The sequence below is a fragment of the Candoia aspera genome, chromosome 1 (genome assembly GCF_035149785.1).
Source record: "Candoia aspera isolate rCanAsp1 chromosome 1, rCanAsp1.hap2, whole genome shotgun sequence".
Taxonomy (NCBI): domain Eukaryota; kingdom Metazoa; phylum Chordata; class Lepidosauria; order Squamata; family Boidae; genus Candoia; species Candoia aspera.
The window spans coordinates 189,143,838-189,163,187 of record NC_086153.1 but is presented as its reverse complement, the minus strand read 5'-3'; the positions used below and the strand labels follow the sequence as shown (position 1 = coordinate 189,163,187).

The 19,350-nt window shown below is 39.1% G+C and overlaps 2 protein-coding genes across 5 annotated transcripts in view; one reads left to right on the top strand and one right to left on the bottom strand.

Annotated features, from left to right (window-relative positions):
- PRKRA (protein activator of interferon induced protein kinase EIF2AK2) overlaps window positions 1–5,537 on the bottom strand; it is a 29,842-nt gene extending 24,305 nt beyond the window's left edge. Inside the window, exons 1-2 of one of the 3 annotated variants that reach the window (XM_063318126.1) lie at window positions 5,350–5,537; window positions 1,997–2,166 (exon numbers count right to left, since the gene is read on the bottom strand). In XM_063318126.1, the coding sequence (XP_063174196.1) occupies window positions 1,997–2,166; window positions 5,350–5,462 (283 nt within the window). In that variant the 5' untranslated portion in view covers window positions 5,463–5,537. Of the gene's footprint in view, window positions 1–1,996; window positions 2,167–5,349 lie in introns of those variants that run through there. The other 2 variants (XM_063318125.1, XM_063318127.1) reach the window with 2 other exon arrangements.
- Window positions 5,538–7,395: 1,858 nt separating this feature from the next.
- PJVK (pejvakin) lies at window positions 7,396–16,351 on the top strand. 2 transcript variants are annotated; one of them, XM_063318123.1, is made up of 6 exons: window positions 7,396–8,306; window positions 10,325–10,520; window positions 10,693–10,834; window positions 11,881–11,998; window positions 14,462–14,557; window positions 15,737–16,351. In XM_063318123.1, exons 1-6 carry the CDS (start codon window positions 8,081–8,083, stop codon window positions 16,036–16,038), a joined length of 1,080 nt encoding a protein of 359 aa, XP_063174193.1. In that variant the 5' UTR covers window positions 7,396–8,080; the 3' UTR covers window positions 16,039–16,351. The 2 variants fall into 2 exon arrangements, with proteins under 2 accessions (XP_063174193.1, XP_063174194.1); XM_063318124.1 differs by lacking the exon at window positions 7,396–8,306 and having other exon boundaries at window positions 10,337–10,416.
- The last annotated feature ends 2,999 nt before the right edge of the window (window positions 16,352–19,350 follow it).

Sequence of the window (19,350 nt, the reverse complement as noted above, 5' to 3'; positions counted from 1 at the left end):
CCACCCAATGGCACCCCTATCCCCAAATCCAGGCTCCCCAAGACTGGGAACCCCTTGCTGTCCAATCCAATCATCCCTAGGAGGGGAAGCCAGGCATCCTGAGGCACTTTAACTTGACTACCTCTCAGGGCCATCAGGGTACCCAGCATTCACCTCCCCACAACCATAACATTCACCCACACTACTATAGCACATTCATACAAACAGACACTCACAGGAGCCCTCATCCACAGCTCCCACCAGCTGGTAGAAGGCTCTCTTCCATTCACCCACCACCAATGCCTCCTATGGTTCTCACTCAAGAAAAGGAATCAGGCACACAATCACCATGGCAACTCGATAGCCAACAGAACCCTGTCTGTCCTTCCATCCTTCCTTCCTCAAAGCTACCCAGGGGAAGACAAAAGTGGCATGGGGGGAGGTTGAATCCACAGCAGCCTGCCATTCCACTGTGCACCCCCTGCCCAGCTACCACCTACACCCCCAAAGCCCCAATGTCTGGAGAAGCAGGAGGAAGCATCCAGCAGCAGCAAAAAACCCCAGCGACCAGCAGCATCCAGTAGCAAGTAGACAATGGTGCAGAAAAGGGCCGTTTCTAACACAGCTGAGCCCACATGCACCACGAGTCCATCTGCCAGCCCACTCCTCAGCCTGCTTTTCCAAAAGACAGCCAAAAAATCCAAACGCAACCAAGTCCAGTTGCCACTGATTCAAATTCAAAAAAGCTGCTGCTAGGAACAGAAATGAATCAGTGGGTGCAGCCAGCAAAGCACTGAGAAAATGCTGCAAAATGCCACAAAGCAGCAAAAGCAGCAAGCCACAAACAAACACAACCGCCCTCCAGCATGCCGCACCCTAGTCCAGTCTGGCCCACCCTTCCAGACCTTTGGCTCAAACAGGTTGAAAAATCCACCCAGGTAAGCACCACATACTCAAACACCACCACACAATAACACGGACAGCCTGGCCGCAGCTCTGTCTCCCTCTCTCCGCCATCTATTATCCAAAATACTAAATATGAAATCACTGTCCTGATCCTACAGAGATCTGGCCAATGCGCTTTTTCCAAGGGGATGAAATGGCCAATCATATCTGGCAATGTAAATAAGACTCTATGAAAAAACATAGGATTTGCATCTATATAGTGTTTTATCAGTGTTAGGGTGACATCAGAAGTGATTAAGCTAGGAAGGGTAAGAGGATACCAGGATAGACCTCTTGGACTCTTTGGGCTAGAGGGGGTAGACTGGAAAGAGGAAGAGAATTGTTTGGAATTAGAAGAGAGGAGAATGGAAGGGCATAAATGTGGGGGGCAGAGGGAATGCACAGCATTAGCTGCTGCCTGTAAGATAGCAATGATGGGATGAGCCTTCAAGAAAGTAAGAGGACTGGTTTCATCCTCCAAGGCAAATTCTGTTTAATTTTAAAATGACTGTCTTCCACACAGATTAGAACAGTTTTGTGGGGAGATGGCCTTGGAAAGATATCCACACTGTGAGATCCACTTCTTTCTCCCTACTGGCATATTTTTTCTAGGTTTAGGTCCTATCACCACGATTTCTGAACTTAAATCAGCTGTCCTGTGATCACATCTTCTTCCATAACTACATTTATAATAAATATTATCTGCTTCCTTATTTTTAATGCCAAGAGAACAGTAACCATGTTTTTTTTCCAATAAAAACAACACAGATATTTGTATAAAGACTAGGGCATCCTCTCCCCCCTTTTGATATCCAGCACAAACCTGTTGCATTTGCACTCATGGGTGCACAACATGTGGCTCTCTAAATATTGCTGAAGCACAACTTCCAGCAAAATAATTCCAGCCATAGCCGTAGTTCAGTAGCACCTGTTATTTCAGCCTCATCTGGGGAGCCACAAGTTATGGACCAATGTGAGAAGGCAATATGCTAAACAGAAACATTTCATTCTTTTTAAAAGAAACATGCAGTGAATCAAAGAAATCTTAACGCACTGCAACACATTCACAAACCTGTTGCAATGATGTCACCTATGGTGACTTTATAGGTGAAGACCGGCATATGTACTTCTCCTTCAGCTTTTTCAAATTCATATTCAGGATTAAGGTGAGCTTTTGTGCCATATTCAAGCAACAGCTGAATTGGCGTTTTCTTTGGTTTGTCTGCAACAATTTCCTCCAAGCTGTTCAAAAAAAGATTATGAATTATTTAAGAAAAAGAAAAATATTTAAGAAATAATTAATAATCATGTTTTTCTTTTGAAAATACCTTGCTCAATTTTTCACTCATGACATTTAGCGATTAGAATTCAGAACATTTAAAGTATGCTTCTGTGATTATACTTTTTATTCATACAAATGTGTACATCGGGAAAATAGGAGGGAATATCACCTTATTTGCCATTTGGCTTAGTAAATATCAGCTGCAGTGACACAAGTCCATGCTTTGGCTATGACCCCAGAAGTATGAGAAAAGGAAGCACAAGTTAGCTATAATGTGCAAGGACAACTAACTTTGCTGCAATGTGCAAGCTAATGTGCATGGCACATATCTGTATCCATACTTCAACATCATGGTGCCTTAGGCAGCACTTACATTTGTCTTAACTGGGGCTGTGCAGCAATTTAGTTTCAGAGAGGAAAAGGCCATTTGGAATGTGCATGGGTACATGCCTTGATCTCTCAGAATCTCCGCAAACTAACTGCATCTTTTCCTAGGCCTGCACAGCCACACTGCATGCACACAGGAAAAGACATCACGTTTTAAGAAAATTTGGACAGGTATGATATGCGTACTCACACATACTCTCGAATATCTTGTCCTCTTTGAGCCGACATCACTTCATAGCCCTTGTTTTAATTTCATTTTTTTCCTCTCCCACACTTAATTATGAACATAAAATTTCCACCCATGACATTGTTGTGTTAATCAGTTACAGCAAAATTGGGAAGGTCAAATCAGAGAGTTTGTTGAACTATGACATCTGCCATTTCTTTCCATTTTTAAAAATAAGGATGTGGAGAGCGGGTAATAAGGATTAAGATAACTCCTCCCATATCATCCATCTAGCCTCAAGAAGCTATTTGCTTCCTTCTAGAAACCTTTTAGCCCAATGTCTCTACTTTGTCCTTGAACTTCTTCCCTAGTGCTGTCTTATAGACAGAAGTTATTATGAAATCTTTTATGGATTTATTGCATATAATATTTGTATGCCACTCACTGCCAAGGACTTTGACAATCAAAACCATTATAGAAAAAAAAATCTCAATACAAATAAACTCACTGAAAAAATAGTAATAAAATTTCAGTAGGTTCATAATGGATAAAAAAAAAAAAAAGCAAAGTCCCATGTCCACCAGTGCATCCCAACATTCAAAGCATGCCTTTCTCCTGGGCTTGAAGGAAAAGCCAGGTTTTAACTACTCTCCTGAAACCCAGGAGGGAAGAGCATAGAGTCAGCCTTGAAGAAGGTATGTGGCAATCATCAGGAAAACATGAACTTAGCTTGGGGGAAAAAAAAGAAACTCAAGATTGCCCTGCTTTGATTCTCTGGTATAAGAGGATGGGAAAGAGAAACACTATCAGGCTTTCAAGATTCTGTGGTTATAGCCTATATCAAAATAATTCTAGTATTTCTTGTGGTACCCGTTTCCTGGCCTGGCCTACCTACAAGGGCTGACATACACCCAACACATGATTTGCCTGCAGTGTAAAGCAGTTTTTGTGTAGGTCGATGCACTGGAGTTTAAATTCTACACAATTTTCTATAATCTTTCTGAATTAATGGTTACTTATCCATTCTCTTAATAGCCTTGAGCTAAGCCTGCTACTTCACAAGTACTATATGATAGACAGACAGAGAGATAGACGTCTTCCTGTCAATGCTGGAAATTATCTAAGGGCTATTACAAGACCCCACCACAAATAGCGACTCGTAAGGCACATTTCCTAGATACTTCAAAAAAAAATCCAAATTTGCTTTAAATACTATTTTTAAATTACAGCAATAGCTTTGTTATAAGCAAACACACTAGTTATGTGAAATCATGCATTAAATCCTGTGCATGGTTATTTAAAAGTAAGTCTCAAATCCAGTGGCACTTACTCCCTAGTAAGCGGACAAAGCAATCCCACAGGCACAAGAGAAGACAAAACTCCCTTTTTAGGAAAGAGGGGCACTGTTCCCCTTCTCCTAGTGTTTATTTGGCTTTTTACCACTATCCATTTTTTAAAAATAGCTATTCAATTGCTCCCAATGGATGGAAATAAAGTATGACATGGTATACTAAACAAGATGACTTTGTTTTTCAAAAACTGTCAATCAGTTTAGGAGTAAAATATTTAAAAGCATTTTTTTATGATTTAGTCATAAACAAAATGGCAGTTTTATGGTCTCCACATGACATCCGTTCAGCTGAGGCACTTCTATATGAAAATATGCCTGTGACACCTTCTCGATAATGTATGGGGAATTCAGGAGAAAAATGTACTCAGCCTTGGAAGAATATTGCACATGGACATTAAACTCATAATACTATTTGAAAGCTGCATATACCATACATGTAGCAAAACAAATACTCATCAGATGCTCCCCATGGAACAGAAAGAAAATGTCACATGCAAAGCAGATTCCCAATTCTCCAGGACCAAATTTAACAAAATTATTTAAACTGAATTCATTACCCCTCCCGCCAGGTTAACACCGCCCAGCTGACCTTGGTAATCTTGAAAAACAAGCAGGATTAGATCTAGTTAGTCCTTGGATGAGAAACCACCAGGAAATCCCAAGGCCCTAAACGTGACTTGGAAGTCAAAACTATCCCCGAAAGGGGCAATAGCAAGCAATTTCTGTCCTGTTGCCATGAAAACGGTGTGGATGTCTCCATTAAGTCACGAACTGGACTCGAAGGAGCCTGTTTGGCTGCTCAGCACTTAAGCAGCGGCTCTGCAAGATTTCAGGAAGGAGTTTTTCAAAGCCTGCCCGGAGCCAAACCGGGGACCTTCGACAGGCAAGCCCTCCTTTCTACCTCCAAATTGCTCGGGATTCTTTCATTTCTAGTCTCCATACTTCGCCAACAACAGAAGGTCTCGAGTCCACTCCCCATCATCTCGAAGTCTCCGGGAATACGCCTGTTCTGGGGACCGCGTTATGTAACCGCAAGCAGCTCCGGGCCCGGGAAGGACGCCAGCCGTACACGCCCCTTTAAAAGACGACCCCCACGGCGCCCGCAGCCCCCACGACCCCCGCCACAGGCAGCCCCACGGCGCCCGCAGCCCCTTCCCTCCTCGCGGCGTAGATTCCAAGGCATTTTTGCCCATAGTCTGCCTGTGGCGGCGCTTCCGCCCGCCCCGCGCGCCGCCTGACCTGGCGAGTTTCGGCTTTGCTCTCGGGGAGCTCCGCTGCCCTGACAATTCCTCCGGCGTCACGGGCGCGCAAGGAAGAGACGGAGCCGCGCTCCCCACCCCCAGCGCCTCCATCTGCCCCTGGCCAGGGGGAGCCCTCCTCTTTGCCTGGCCCCACTTTAAGGGACACACGTGGTTCCGGTGACTCACGTGGGGAGGAGCTCATCCACGGGAGGAGCAGGAGAGGTCTCATTAACTGCTTTCTGCGCGCCTCGCTCTTTTGGCTCCTTGGCGCCCTGTTTGGGTTGCTCGAGTCGCTTTCTCTCTCGGCGTAGTTGGGGCAGGGTAGTAACCCTGCTTTGGAAGATGCCTGGTTGGCATTTGCTTCCGAAAGAGGAGTGGTTGCGTTGCAGTATCATCATGCACGTGTCATTCTGCTGTCATGGCTGATACCGAATGCTAGAAATCAAAAGAAGAGAAAAATTACTGTACTAACTCTTGGTATTATTTCAAGTGAAAAATGAGGACGTTGGTTTGGTTTTCATTTTGAAATCATGGGAAAAAATACCACTGCACATGTAAATTGAAATGCCAACGCAGACCACCTTCCCCCATTGTGGATAAAAGATGAGTTGCTTAAATTAATTTTTTGGTACTGTAACTCATTAATATTGGAAGTTGGAAATCATACTGATACTGGAGAAAGCATATACAACAACAACGCACTGTAGGTTATGTTGAGGATGCAAGTACTGTACCGCGAGACTGCAGTATCATTCAGTATTAACACTGCAAATTGGATGTAATGGGTTATTTAGTTTGGTTTACAACAGCCCTACAGTATGGTCCATCAATATCACAGGTATGGTTTGGTCCCCTGTCAAAAAATGTGAGTATAACTCACCACCTGGGATGGAGCAAAAGTAGATGCAAGTAACTTTAAAAACATTTCAATTAATACTTTGTTTAAAGAAGTTGTTTGTGATGTTAATATAACAATGTGACTTTATTACTATTATATAAAAGAGTTTTATCATTTAAAAAAGAAAATACCCATACAAGTCACATGGTAAAGAGAAAAAAAAATACCCCAAAAGAAAAGCAAAAGACAAAATATAACACAAAAAAATTTTTTTTAATGAAAAAAATAGTATTTTTAGTATTAGTATCCAGGATGTCAGGATAAAAAATGCCTAAAATACCTTATATCTATATCTGTATATCTATGTATCGATATCTATGCATACATATACAGTATATAGAAACTCATTTCAAGACATAAATAGGCATGAAAGCCGGCTGGGTGACCCTGGGCCAGTCTCTCTCCCTCAGCCCAACCTACCTCCCAGGGTGGTGGTTGTGGAAAAAATAGGAGGAGGAAGGAGCGTTAGGTATGTTTGCCTGCCGCCTTGAGTTATTTATAAAAATAATAAAGGCGGGATAGAATATATGTGTGTATATAGAGAGATAGAGTGTATAAATTCCCTTCTCACCCCTATGGGTGGGATGTGTCTTCCTCAACCTCAGGTCCTCTACCGGAGGCCTGGGAGTTTGAGGGTTCTGCGCAGTCTCTTAGCTGTTCCTAGCACTGCACCCTTCTGGACAGAGAGCTCTGATGTTGCTCCTGGGATCTGTTGGAGCCACTCTTCCAGCTTGGGGGTCACAGCCCCGAGTGCCCCTTCCACCATGGGGACCACTTTGGCCTTCACTTTCCACATTTTGCGTTTCATATATCCCCTCTCATTAGGCCTGCTGTTGCAGTAGCATTCCATCAATTCCAGGTTCTCTTGTCTCGTCCATGTATGGCTTGTTTCAGTAGCCCACTTATCGTCAGATTGTCCTGGTTCCCCAACATCTGATGCAGACCTTGTTAATCTGGGCGACATCCAAGCCAGCGTGACTCTCTTAGTTTGTGTCACTCTCATATTTTTGAGGTAGGCAGGTGAAGCGTTAGGGGGTCTTTGCCCAAGGACCCCTACTGGTAAGGTCGGTACAGCTGGGATTTGAACCCCGGTCTCCCGCTCCAAAGGCAGTGCTCTAACTACTATGTAGTCAAGGTACACTTTGTTGTTTAAATGTTGAATCACAACATGGAAAAATTGAAGAAAGATATAATTTTGGTAGTTGGTTATCTTTTTGTTTACCTTATATTTAAGTCTGAAAGAAAGACTGAAGAAAGGATGGGAAAACTTGAGGGAGGTAGAGACAGAAGATGTCTGGAGTTCCGTAAACCTCTAGAAATGAGACGCCTCAGTTGAACTGCAATATACAGTGACCTCAAAATTATGCAAATTAACTGGGAATCCCTACTGAAGTAAATTTGGGTTGAATTAGTGTCATGGTGGAAAAAGACAGAGATTAGAGAAGAAAATCCCATTGATGGTACATGTTGCAGTAACAATCATTTTAAAAATTAATTGCAGTTAAAAATAGGAGCTTTTGTATGTTGTGTGAAAGCGATGTGGAAGCTAGAATGGTACTACAGAAGGGTATTGATCTAACTGTGTCCTATCAGTTTACTTTGTTAATTTATTATTAATTATTGTGGCTCTACCAGGACAATGAAAAGGAGTTCTTGAATATACACTGGAAAAGGATGATTAGAATAATGGCAATGCTTCCCTTTCGTTAAACATAATGATCTTTAGGACAAAGTAGGGTTTTTGTACTGTACTGATCAACTTAGAAAAGTTTTTAATATGGCTCTATGGTTTGGAAATTGCAAGAGTTGATAAAAGGTTTATTTTTTTTTAATGTGCATGCATAATATGTTTGCTGCTGCTACTAAAAGTTTTGTTAAGCAGGTTGGTGATGGAGGTCGATTAGTTCCTGTCCGTAGCCTCAGTGAAGCTGATAAATATCAACCCCTCAGTCTTGTTATCAAGAAGAAAAACTGCTTTCTTTCTAAAAGTTCAAAATTTATTTCCACACCATTCAGCCTAAAAGATATTCTTCAAGGAGAGAAAGAAATATCTGCAGGTAAGTCCTTTAAAGTCTTTCAAAGCTTATAAAAATGTACATAATTTGCTGAACAAAAAAAAATAGAAAACAAAGCAGCATTGAAAGAAAAAGGCAAAGCTGTTGTAAAGGAAAAGAAAAAACTCAAATAGCCTGATATAAATAAACATTTTTTTTAAAAAAAGTTCTTTGTTAGTGTTTTCATTACAAGATTAGAAAGCTGAGGAATACATTTTAAGAACCTGCTTTTTGTTATTAAAACATTTATTCATTTTATTTATGTAATCTGTTCTGTGTAATAGGATAAATATATAATACCTGATTCCAACATGAACTTTAATGTTTGTTTAGACGTAAGCCTAACTGAATTTGATAGGATTTACTTTGTAACAGATATCCTTAATACTGCAACATTAATATTTAATCATGCAAGTTCATACATTTTATTATAACTCCAATGAAACGTGACGTATCTTTTCTTACAGAGCTTAATTTGCCTGTGTTACAATAATGTTTCCGTATAACGCTGTTTCCTCCTTTTATGTTAGCTGCCTGATTTTCCAAAGTTGTAATTTGGCCTTAAAGTAAATGTTAGGGAAGCACTTTTCATTTTCATTTTCTAGAAATGCATTTTTCATATCCTCATAAAGAAGGAAACTGCTAGAAGAGAGCACACTTCATGACCTCATACAGCGACATCCTGCTGGTAACGTTTATTATAGAAACAGGAGGTCTTTGTAAAGCTATTCAGAGCAGAGCTTTGTGAACCGAACACGGGGCCCTAGGATGCACAGTGTTAGTGCCACGTCTTCTCAAAGGCTCAGGATGGCTGCTTCAGGGCCCACCTGCAGCAGTCCCAACGGAAGTGTCGGTCATGCATGTATGTACACAATCAAACATGTGGCCTGTGACACTTCATGCACTGGATTTGGAAAAGGTTTCACAAGGCAACTCTCCAGGTGGTTTAGCCCAAGCCTAAAAAACAGACAAAAACTGAGGATAACATTGATGGAGTTTTTAAAGGTTAATAAAAGAACTCCAAGCAGCTAACAGCAACCTTGCAGAGAAGAAGTGTGAACCAAAAAAAGGAACTTGCACATTAAGCTTAATTACGTTCAGAAATAAATTCAGTCTTCACACTGTAATTAGATGAAGAAAATAGAGATAGCTTACTTTTATTCAGTAGATCTGGATACAGGTAGGTTCATAGTAGAAAGCACTTAATTATCACTGGATGGTGGGAAAAGGGGAGAGCTGCATTCTGCAGCTCTTCCTGCTTGCATGTCTGCCCACAAGGGTAATGGAGACTGTTAATTCCCAAGCCCAAGAAGAAGGAGGAAGTGGAAATCAGGTGATCCATGTGACATCCCACAAGCACAATAGAGATGCGATTTGCTAGAGTGACCCCCTTACGCTTATGAGACAATGCTGAGTTGATCCCTGATAATTCCAACAAACATCAGATCACACAGACTCACAATCTTGTAGAGAGTATTTCCTGATCCAGAGGGCCCACCCTAGATTAGTTGTGGTTAGATGCCACTGCTGTTAAAGCAAAAATCTAGTCTTAGCTGAGTTTGGATGCAATCCAAATTCTTTTATCTCCATATGTCATTGGATTCTGTGATTTATCTACAAACATTTTAACTTACCACATCATGAAATCTTACTTGATTCTGTAGAGAGGGAATTTTGTTGCTTGCGATTTGGGCTAATAACAATTAAAATCCTTTCATGTTACAATAAAGGACATAATATTTTCTACCATTGCAAATTATATGCTCTGAAAAGGAAAGGAATAAGGTAAGTGTATTGGATCTTTCTTTGTGTGTATCTGGAGTATTTTCTGTATTTCCAGAAAAGATTAAAAAACAGGAGAAATACAAAACCCTTTCTAGGATATTTGAGCTGGAATAGTATAATCTGGACTTCATCAGAGGATTCTAAGATTGGTTTATTTGTTCACTACGTCTGCCATCTCTATTAATATATATAAATGTGATTTTTAAAGACATCAATAAGCCATCTTTTCCCCTTAGGTATTTCATCCTATCAATTACTAAATTATGAAGACAAATCTGATGTAGCACTCAATGGGAGGCAAGGAAATCACATCATGAACTCTTCTGGGGTCAGTACTGCTGGATCAGATTCCCTTGCAGTGAAGGCTTCTTTCGGTATTGTAACTAAACATGAGGTTGAGGTACCGACATTGCTCAGAGAATTAACTAGTAGGTTGGTATGATAATTTTTTTTTATTACCTTGCTGGTTTTGCTTACCTTATATCTGTACTCTACAAATGAGTTTCAAGAACTATGAATATTACCTAAATCTAATAACTGAACCTTCAGATATTGTAAATAGGAATAATGCAAGACTCTGAGAATTACTTCTTTGTTATTTTAGAAAAGTGGATTTTGAACACTGCCTTGTTCGTCAGTCACGAGAAAGTAGTAGAACAGTTCTTTGTGTGGTCATGGAGAGTATTCGAACAACACGACAGTGTTCTCTCTCTGTTCATGCTGGTATGAGAGGTGACACCATGAGAGTAAGTGAGCCCAGTTTATCTAATTGGTGGTGTATACTGAATACTTTGTCTCTTGCTTTAAGTGAGGCTTCCATGGGGGGAATCAAAATAATCAAGATGGTGGGCCCAACCAGGTGATTTAAGTCCCACCCCTTTTTTACATGTATTGCACATGTTGCATGCAGGGAAAGAGGGGCAGAGCTTTGATCACATGGTTGGGCCCACATCTTCACTTTTTTGACATCCCCCAGCAGACATCCCTGCTTTAAGTATGCATTATTCCATATTGATTTATTACAAAGTCATCTTCTACACCTTTATAATTATCATTAAATAAAAGATTTACAGAAAAAATAACCTAGCCGAATTAACTCTAATTTAATTGCTGTTCTTGTAGTAGAAAATAAGGAATGCTGAAACTTTGCTGCTTACCCAAAACTGTGTAGTTGGTCTAGTCAGTCTATATACACAAAAATGTCTTGCCTGCTGTTAAGTTTCCACTTAGGTCAAAGATTTGCAGAATTTCAAATCAATGTGAATTTATCCAGTTAAATGTATCATTCCAATTCATTTATATGCTTTGAAGGAGGAGGTTTTGATGCATGCATGGGATTCCCTTACCTTCAAGAACAGTCTATGTTAGTCTTTTCTGAACCATTCCCTAAGCAAGTGCTTCTTTGAGTTATGCCCATGAATGTGCCATGAATTGGCAACTGAAATTGAGCCCAGAAATTACTAGGGTTCATTTCGAGTACAAACAGGCTGGTAGTTGATCAGGTTTATTTATTTTTTTATTATTATTTATTTATTACTCATATTTAGCCACCTGATTTAGTTTACCTGATTTCTGCCTCAGACATTTTAATCATGCTGTATACATTGAAATATTTCTCCTCAGTTCATTAGAATTTTAGGTGATGATGACAATGATGACTCTTACTTCATTTGAAAAAGTGTTTTACTGGAAAATATACGTTGTTTTCCAGCACTTATATGGCAGTATCGTATTCAAATACTGTCATTTTAGAGAGATATTAATGCAGTATATATGTTTCTTTTCCAATTAGTTTCATATTATTGATGACCATAATTACAAAGGACGTGACAAAGCAATTGTCTTTCCTGCACACACAACTATTGCATTTAGCGTGTTTGAGCTTTATATTCGCCTGGATGGTAATTTTGGTAAGTAATTGATTTGGTTTGCAGTCTTGATTGCTAGTAAAATTCAAGTAGTTCTATTTCAGAGGCTGAATATTCTTTTTATAACTGCTTCATCTCACAATATAAATGTAAGACAGAACCTTATAGTCTTATTTTACATGAGTATATAGCCACAATATGACATGCGGAAGCACCAATAGTTTCAGTTCAGTAGGATGCAACTAGATTTCTCTCTTCTTTTTTGAAATAAGGAGATGACTTTTATATAAAAAAGATACATAGGTGAGGGAAAGTAAACCCTTCTCCACCTTCTGTTCACTTCATCATTGCTTGTTCCTCCTCTTCTGGGCTTTCTCTCCAGCTGAACTGGAATTTGGCATATAGGTAGTCCTCACTTAATGACCACAATTGGGACCAGAATTTTGGCTGCTAAGCAGAGCAGTCATTAAGTAAATCCAACCTGATTTTACAACCTTTTTTGTGTCAGTCGTTAAGCGAATCACCATGGGCGTTAAGCAGACCATGTGGTTGTTAAGCGAATCATGTGATTTCCCATTGATTTTGCTTGCCAGAAGCCGGTTGGGAAGGTCGAGAATGCTGATCACGTGACACTGGGACGCTGCAATGGCCATAATTGTGAGGACTGGCTGTAAGTCGGTTTTTTCAGCACCGTTGTAAGTCTGAACTGTCACTAAATGAATGGTTGTTAAGCAAGGACTACCAGTAGAAAGAAAGCTGTTTGGGAAACAGCAACAGAGAATAAATTGCAAAACAGAGGAGAGTTAGTAAAACTCTTTTGTTCTAGAAAAATACAGGCTACTTTTTACTAGCAGCACAATATAGACTGTGATATCGCCCAGTAGTAAGAATTCTGTGGGCTAGACAGCATACAGTCAATTAAACTATGATAAAAGTAAAACAACATAAAATTAAGGTAATTAATCTAAAAGAAACATATCTGCTACTGTCCTGAATAGTTTAATCTGGGCTGAGCAAAACATTCATGTAATATTCATATGAAAATTTCTTGTTTGCTGCTTATCTATTGCAGTCCTGTTAGATAGTTTATTTAACAGTTATTTAACTAATGGGGGTGTTAAGTGATGCTTTGAGTACAATATATCAAATTGATGGTTGCACTAACTAATTGAATCTGTAGTCTGGCTGAAAAGCACCACACACGTCTCCAGTTACTTCCATCTATCAGCACTGAGGGACTGGATTCTTTGTCCCCTCTGCACACTCTGCCCCTTCCCCAAGCTGCACCAAAAGGCACCAACAAGGGAGATTACACTGCAGCCAGTACTCATTTACTGGTGGCAGGTAACAATAGGAAATCATTTTAGCAAGCATGAATGGTCAAGATGAGATGCCTGTAAAGTCTGGTGCTTAAAGAGATCTTTGTACAGTTTTCTTTTGTGGCTGGCATTCCTCCCATTCTGTAGGCTGCGTTTTTTACTCTTGTGTCTGGTTTCCTATTAACTTCTTCATCTATTGTTTTTAGCATAGTATTATATGCTAAAAAGATATGTTTTTAATTTCCTTGTATGCTACTCGGACAAATTCAAGTACTGGGCAGTCTGAAAGGAAAGAAACAGATAGATGTCACACAACAAAACAATTTCCTGTGCATGGAGTGGGGGGGAGCGGATCTGCATGCTGGAGTCAAGTTCTGTGTTCCCATTCCTCTCTTCTGATTTGAAGCTACCTGGAATTTAAAAAAAAACCAGATTGTCATCATTTTATATTCAGTATGTGTTTTTTACCACAATAGCTTTGTCTGGAATCCAGAGAGAGAACTGTCACATTGTTTAGAATGAGTGGATCAAAAAGGGCTTAGAGGGAGGATGGGGCACAGAATGGTATCTGCATTATATTGAAAGGGAACGTAGATCTCTGTTCATTATCATGTAGATTTATCAGGACTGCATTTATATAAATTTGCATCATTAGAATACCATTTGGGGTATCTGGTCCAGCAAAGAAATCTGCTTCCAAGGCCAAATGTCCATTGCTGAATCAGCCTTCCTATTGATATTGTATTCCATCATTTCTTAGTAAGTTAATACAAGGTTTCCCAACCAGGGTTCCGTGCAACTCAGGGTTCTGTGAGAGGTCACTAGGAGTTCCCCGGGAGATCCCAGTTTATTAAAAAAATTATTTCAAATTTGGGAAGCTTCAGATCAAAGAGGTAAGTTTCGTTCTTTAGTGTAAGAACACTGTTAATGCATATAGACAGGCCTACCCATGAAGCTAATATAATAATTTTGTAACTTCTGGCCTACATTTGAGCCTGAATGTGCAGGGCTTCCCCGAGGCCTGAAAAATATTTCAAGGGTTCCTCCAGGGTCAAAAGGTTGAGAAAGGCTGATTTAATGTATCTTTACCATAAGATCATAAAACAAATGAAATGTCATTAAGTGCTATTCGCATTAACTTTATGCTGGTTTTGAGTAACACTGTTTCAAATACTTTTTCTCCCAGAACTCTGTGTCGCTCCAGAATCAAAAGGAGGATTTGAAAAAGAGCCATCAAGATCATTTTCACTAACCAAATTAAGGAAAAATCTGTTTCATCAAAGTATGGTGTTTAATATTTATTTACATTTCTTTGATTAATTTAAAGATATTATTATTAATGTCAGCCTTTAATAGCACTGAGAATAGTTTTTTTTATCTGAACAGTAACAGCAGGACTGTTATGGGCCTAGTTAAAATAATTGCAAAAGTTTCAAAATAAGCATGGTACATATATTTTAATTAACATAACTGAGTTTATATAAAATTCTAGATTATGTTTAAAAGAAGAGGGAGATGCATTACAATGTTCAGCAGTATAGTGTTATAGCTATATAACATTATTTATGCATTTATGTATTATGTATTTAAAATCTAACACACGTACTCTAATCCGTTTTCCCAAATTCCTGCCATCAATTCTCTGATCTAGATTCAGAGGATATAATCACTGGAGAAATTTTACATATACTTAATCCCTGATCTGAATTGGACATGATTGAATGGATAAAAAAAATAATCCCTGACCTAATGAAGAAGGTGAATAAAATGTGTAAAAACCCTAGTCAGAACATTGGTCAGAGCGCAGTTAGCTGCTTTGGAGACACTGTGGGGGTGGGGGGTGGATGTGATAGAACTCTGTTCTTGTCAGCTAATAGCAGATTAACACAGTGACTGCTTTTGGATTGGGACTATCCATGCTGAAATATTTGCAAAAGATTTGGATCAAAACAGAAGCTAGAGTAGGATGATTTTAAGATTAGTATTTCCCATTCTGTAAAGGGGTGGTAAGTTTAATTTTGTTACCATACAACCAGAGGAATCATACACTTTATCTTCAGATAAGTATTTATAGAATTAATAGAATGAATGAACACTCTTCAGACTATCTTCAAGCACAAATTCTAAGAATTTCTAGTAATTAAAAGTAATGTTTAAGTGACAGATACCTAGGTACAGTATATTTTCATGTTTGTGTATGAGTTCATATGAGAGAAAAAAAGAAAGTAAAAATAGCTGATTAAGTTTGCGTGGGAAATCATAATGGAAATCTATTAAGCAGCTAAAATTATTCTACTAATATCTAGTGCAGAATAATAATATTTATGTCTGATTACGTAATTATGATAAATGCAGGTTCTGAACTGAAGTGTGATTTGCAGCTTTTTCAGTGTGTGACCAATATAATGTGCCACTTGAATTTAGGAATCTTTCTTCTTTGTGTATATCTGCTTTCTTACAGACAAAAGGGTAATGGATATCATTGTCCACTCAGATAATTATTTAGATGACCTTTTTGCAGATTATTATGAAAAAACAGCCAGCACGACTGACATTTCCGCAAACTATTTCCAAGAAGGAGCTCATGCACGAGTGAATTTGCTTAATAACAACATCCCTAAAGGTCCTTGTTCTTTATGTGGCATGGGAAGTTCCAGAAGGGAAACAGTGTATGGTTGCCTTGAGTGTTCTTTTAATGGACAGAAGTTTGTGCGACTCCACGCTGTGCCTTGTTTTGATCTCTGGCACAAGAGAGTAAGGTAGATTTTTGATAAATGTTTAAGGGCTGGCTCCAGAGTTAATTGTACTTTGTTCCCAGTGAAACCAATGGAACCAGCTAAGTTGCAGCTGTCTTTTCCTCTTGATGTCAGTGGAATTTAAATGCAACTAACTTAATCAGGGTCCAATTCTGTATCTTAACTAGGTTTGATTGTGCCATCAAGCTCTGTGAATTTTGACTGCAAACACATAAAAGACAGAACCACAAAGACTTTTATTTGCTTCTATGTTTTTAAAAGCAAGGTTTCTTGTTATAAAAATAAGTATCGATTTAGAAATAACTTAATAAAATTTCTTTCCAAAATTTGTTTTCTTGGATTTCTTTTGAGCTACTTATTGCAGGATTGCTAATATGTACACTTTTGAATTAAAATCTTAAAATAGATTTTTTTAAACTCTAAAAATGTCATGGTAGGTGCTTAGATTTTTTTTCCTGGTTCTAGTAAATTTGGAAGTATTTGCTGTTGAGGAATGTTAGTCATCTTAATTACCCAATAATATAAGAAAATATATTCAATATTATGTAAATATTTAACTGAAGTATCAGTTTGCTCTGGTTAAGTATATACTTAAATGGGGAAGTAAAAGCTAGTTATAAGAAAGACATGCTTTCATTTAGAGTTGCAGTTATTTCTCAACTACTTTTTCCCTTTTAGTTTGTCAGCATTCAGTTTGGTTTCATATTGTTACAACCTGTTATTTTATTGCCTTTTAATAGGTTTGAAAATAACTTGTAATAAAGGTAGATGATTCTGGAGGGAAAAAAATCCTTACACTTAATAAAACTGGTTGCAAGTCTGATACAGTGCAAACCTTAATACTGTACTAATGCCTTTCATTATTTTTCTTGTTAAATTTGAGAAGTCTAGAACCTCCTAAAAACCCTGCTTAATATTTATAGCCAATGCTGGTATAAAAAGTAATGGAATACACATTGTATTCTCTTTAAGCGTGGTGAATGTATTTTGTTTGTTCATTATGTTTGTTGCTCTTTTCCTTTTTTATTGTTCTCTCTCTCTCACACACACACACGTCACATATGGTGCAGCGTACATATCCATGAGTGTTTTTGTGACTTTTTTTTTTTATCGTATGGCATAGCAGTTCGGTGTTCACGCTTTTTTTTTCTTGCTGGGAAATCCTTGTGAGGTCCAGCAGCCAGATGTGTGGCCTATTTAGCCGTGACAAGTCACATTGCCCGGGATGCACCATGAGGAGGCTAGACTACATTGCACTCTCTCTCAGCCCAACTCAGTGCAATGTAGACTAGCCTCCTTGTGGTGCACCCCAGGCAACATGACTTGTCACGGCTAAATAGGCCACACATCTGGCTGCTGGACCTCACAAGGATTTCCCAGCAAGAAAAAAAGCAGCATGAACACCAAACTGCATGCCATACAATGATAAAACACACACACACACACATCACGCCAATGCTCACGGGTATGTATGCTGCACCACACTCCAGAACTATTTCCATTTCCAGTGTGGTTGCCTGCATTATGCATATGATGATGTAACCACTGTAGGTGATCAAGATTAATGTAAGCATTAACCAGACCAACAAAACGTCAAACCACAAAAGGGAAAATAAATGACTTAATATTATTCACTGCAAGTATGTCCCGGTGTTGCAAATACTGTACATTATCCTTCTCATAATACTAATCAGCCCACAGTAATTCTGTTTAGCTGCCAAGCAAACTGCCTTCAATTTAGGAGTTATCAGTGCCAAAGCCTATATCTATTTCTGCTCAGGAACTTACTTCTTCCACTTTGGGTTTGAACAATCTGTAGGTTCTTTCTAGCAAGGTTGAGAAACAGATAAGGATTTTATTTTTCTCCCTCTATATATGTATAATATGTATGCATTTATTAAACAAGCGTGTAGCCACCAATCTACCAGAAGGAACCCTGGACGGTAAACAATAATCAAAACCACAATACAATTAAAATGAAAAAAACCCATTTAAAACAATGTTGAGGCCCCAATAACAGTTGCATCCACCAACCGCACCATGCCAGCTCCATCAACACCCTGGCCCTAGGGCCTGGGGGAAAAGCCAGGTCTTCACTGCTTTCCTAAAAGCCGACAGGGTCAGGGCCATCCGTATCTCCAGGGGGAGACTGTTCTGTAAGGTAGACGCCATGTCAGAGAAGGCACACTTCCAAGGCCCCACTAGGCAATAGGGTTTCACTAAGGGGACTCAGAGCCTGCCCACCCTGCCAGATCTTGTGGGACGGGGGGTAACCATTGGGGATAGGTGGTCCTGCAAGTTTAACTTCAAAATCAGTTTGGTGTAGTAGTTAAAAGCACCAGGCTAGGGACCAGGAGACAGTCCCGCCTTGGGCATGAAGCCAGCTAGGTGACCTTGCGCCAGTCACTCTCTCTCAGCCCTAGGAAGCAGGCAAGGGCAAACCACTTCCAAAAAATATTGCCAATAAAAGTGCATGGACTTTGCTTGGAGTCAAGACTGACTGTTTTAGTGCCTTCAAAAACAAACAGCAAATTAAAACTAGCAGCACATTCAGTAGAAAAATATGACATACAGGTCCAGCATCAATTTGTGCACAGAAATTGTGATTCCTGGAATGCAACTCCTTATTTTTAAAAGTACTTGCTGACATACATGCTAGTTTTAACCTTAAGAGATGAGTTTTTGTTTGAATCTAGGAAATGGGAAGTTAATTTGTTCCCAAAGGAATAATTATAGCTGAAATAAATTATTTGCAAGAATAAGCTGGGATTGTATGTTCTCTTGGATGCTTCACATAGTGCTAGTTATTTGTAAGCTATTGTGCTGTGTGTTTTCTGTTTTAACATATTCTTCCATGCCTCTTGTTTCTACTGCTTCCTATTTCAGTGCATGCTGAAAAACTAAAGCAAACCTCGCTGGACATATTGTTCCCACATGGCACTAGTGTGCATTTGCTAAAATGAACTGCTTCCCAAATGCTATGCTAAAGAAATGGAGAATTCAAACTTGTGATGCAGGGAGCATTGCATATTATTAATAAATGCTCTTGATAGGCAATCTCCCACCATATTCCTAGCCTTCCTTGAAGTGCAGATTCTTATTCTTTTCCCTTTAAGAAAAATCAACTGAAAAATATATATAGGCTACCATCAAAATATGTCAGGATATTGTAACTATCCAAGCTTTTTGATTTAAATAAGGATTACAAGCCTGGTTGGTGCTAAGTATACATTATGTGGAAATATGTTAACAGAGCCTCAATGCAATTTTTTTTCAGAAAAAACCTAGGGGCTGAGGAAAATTATTTCTGTTCTGCTTC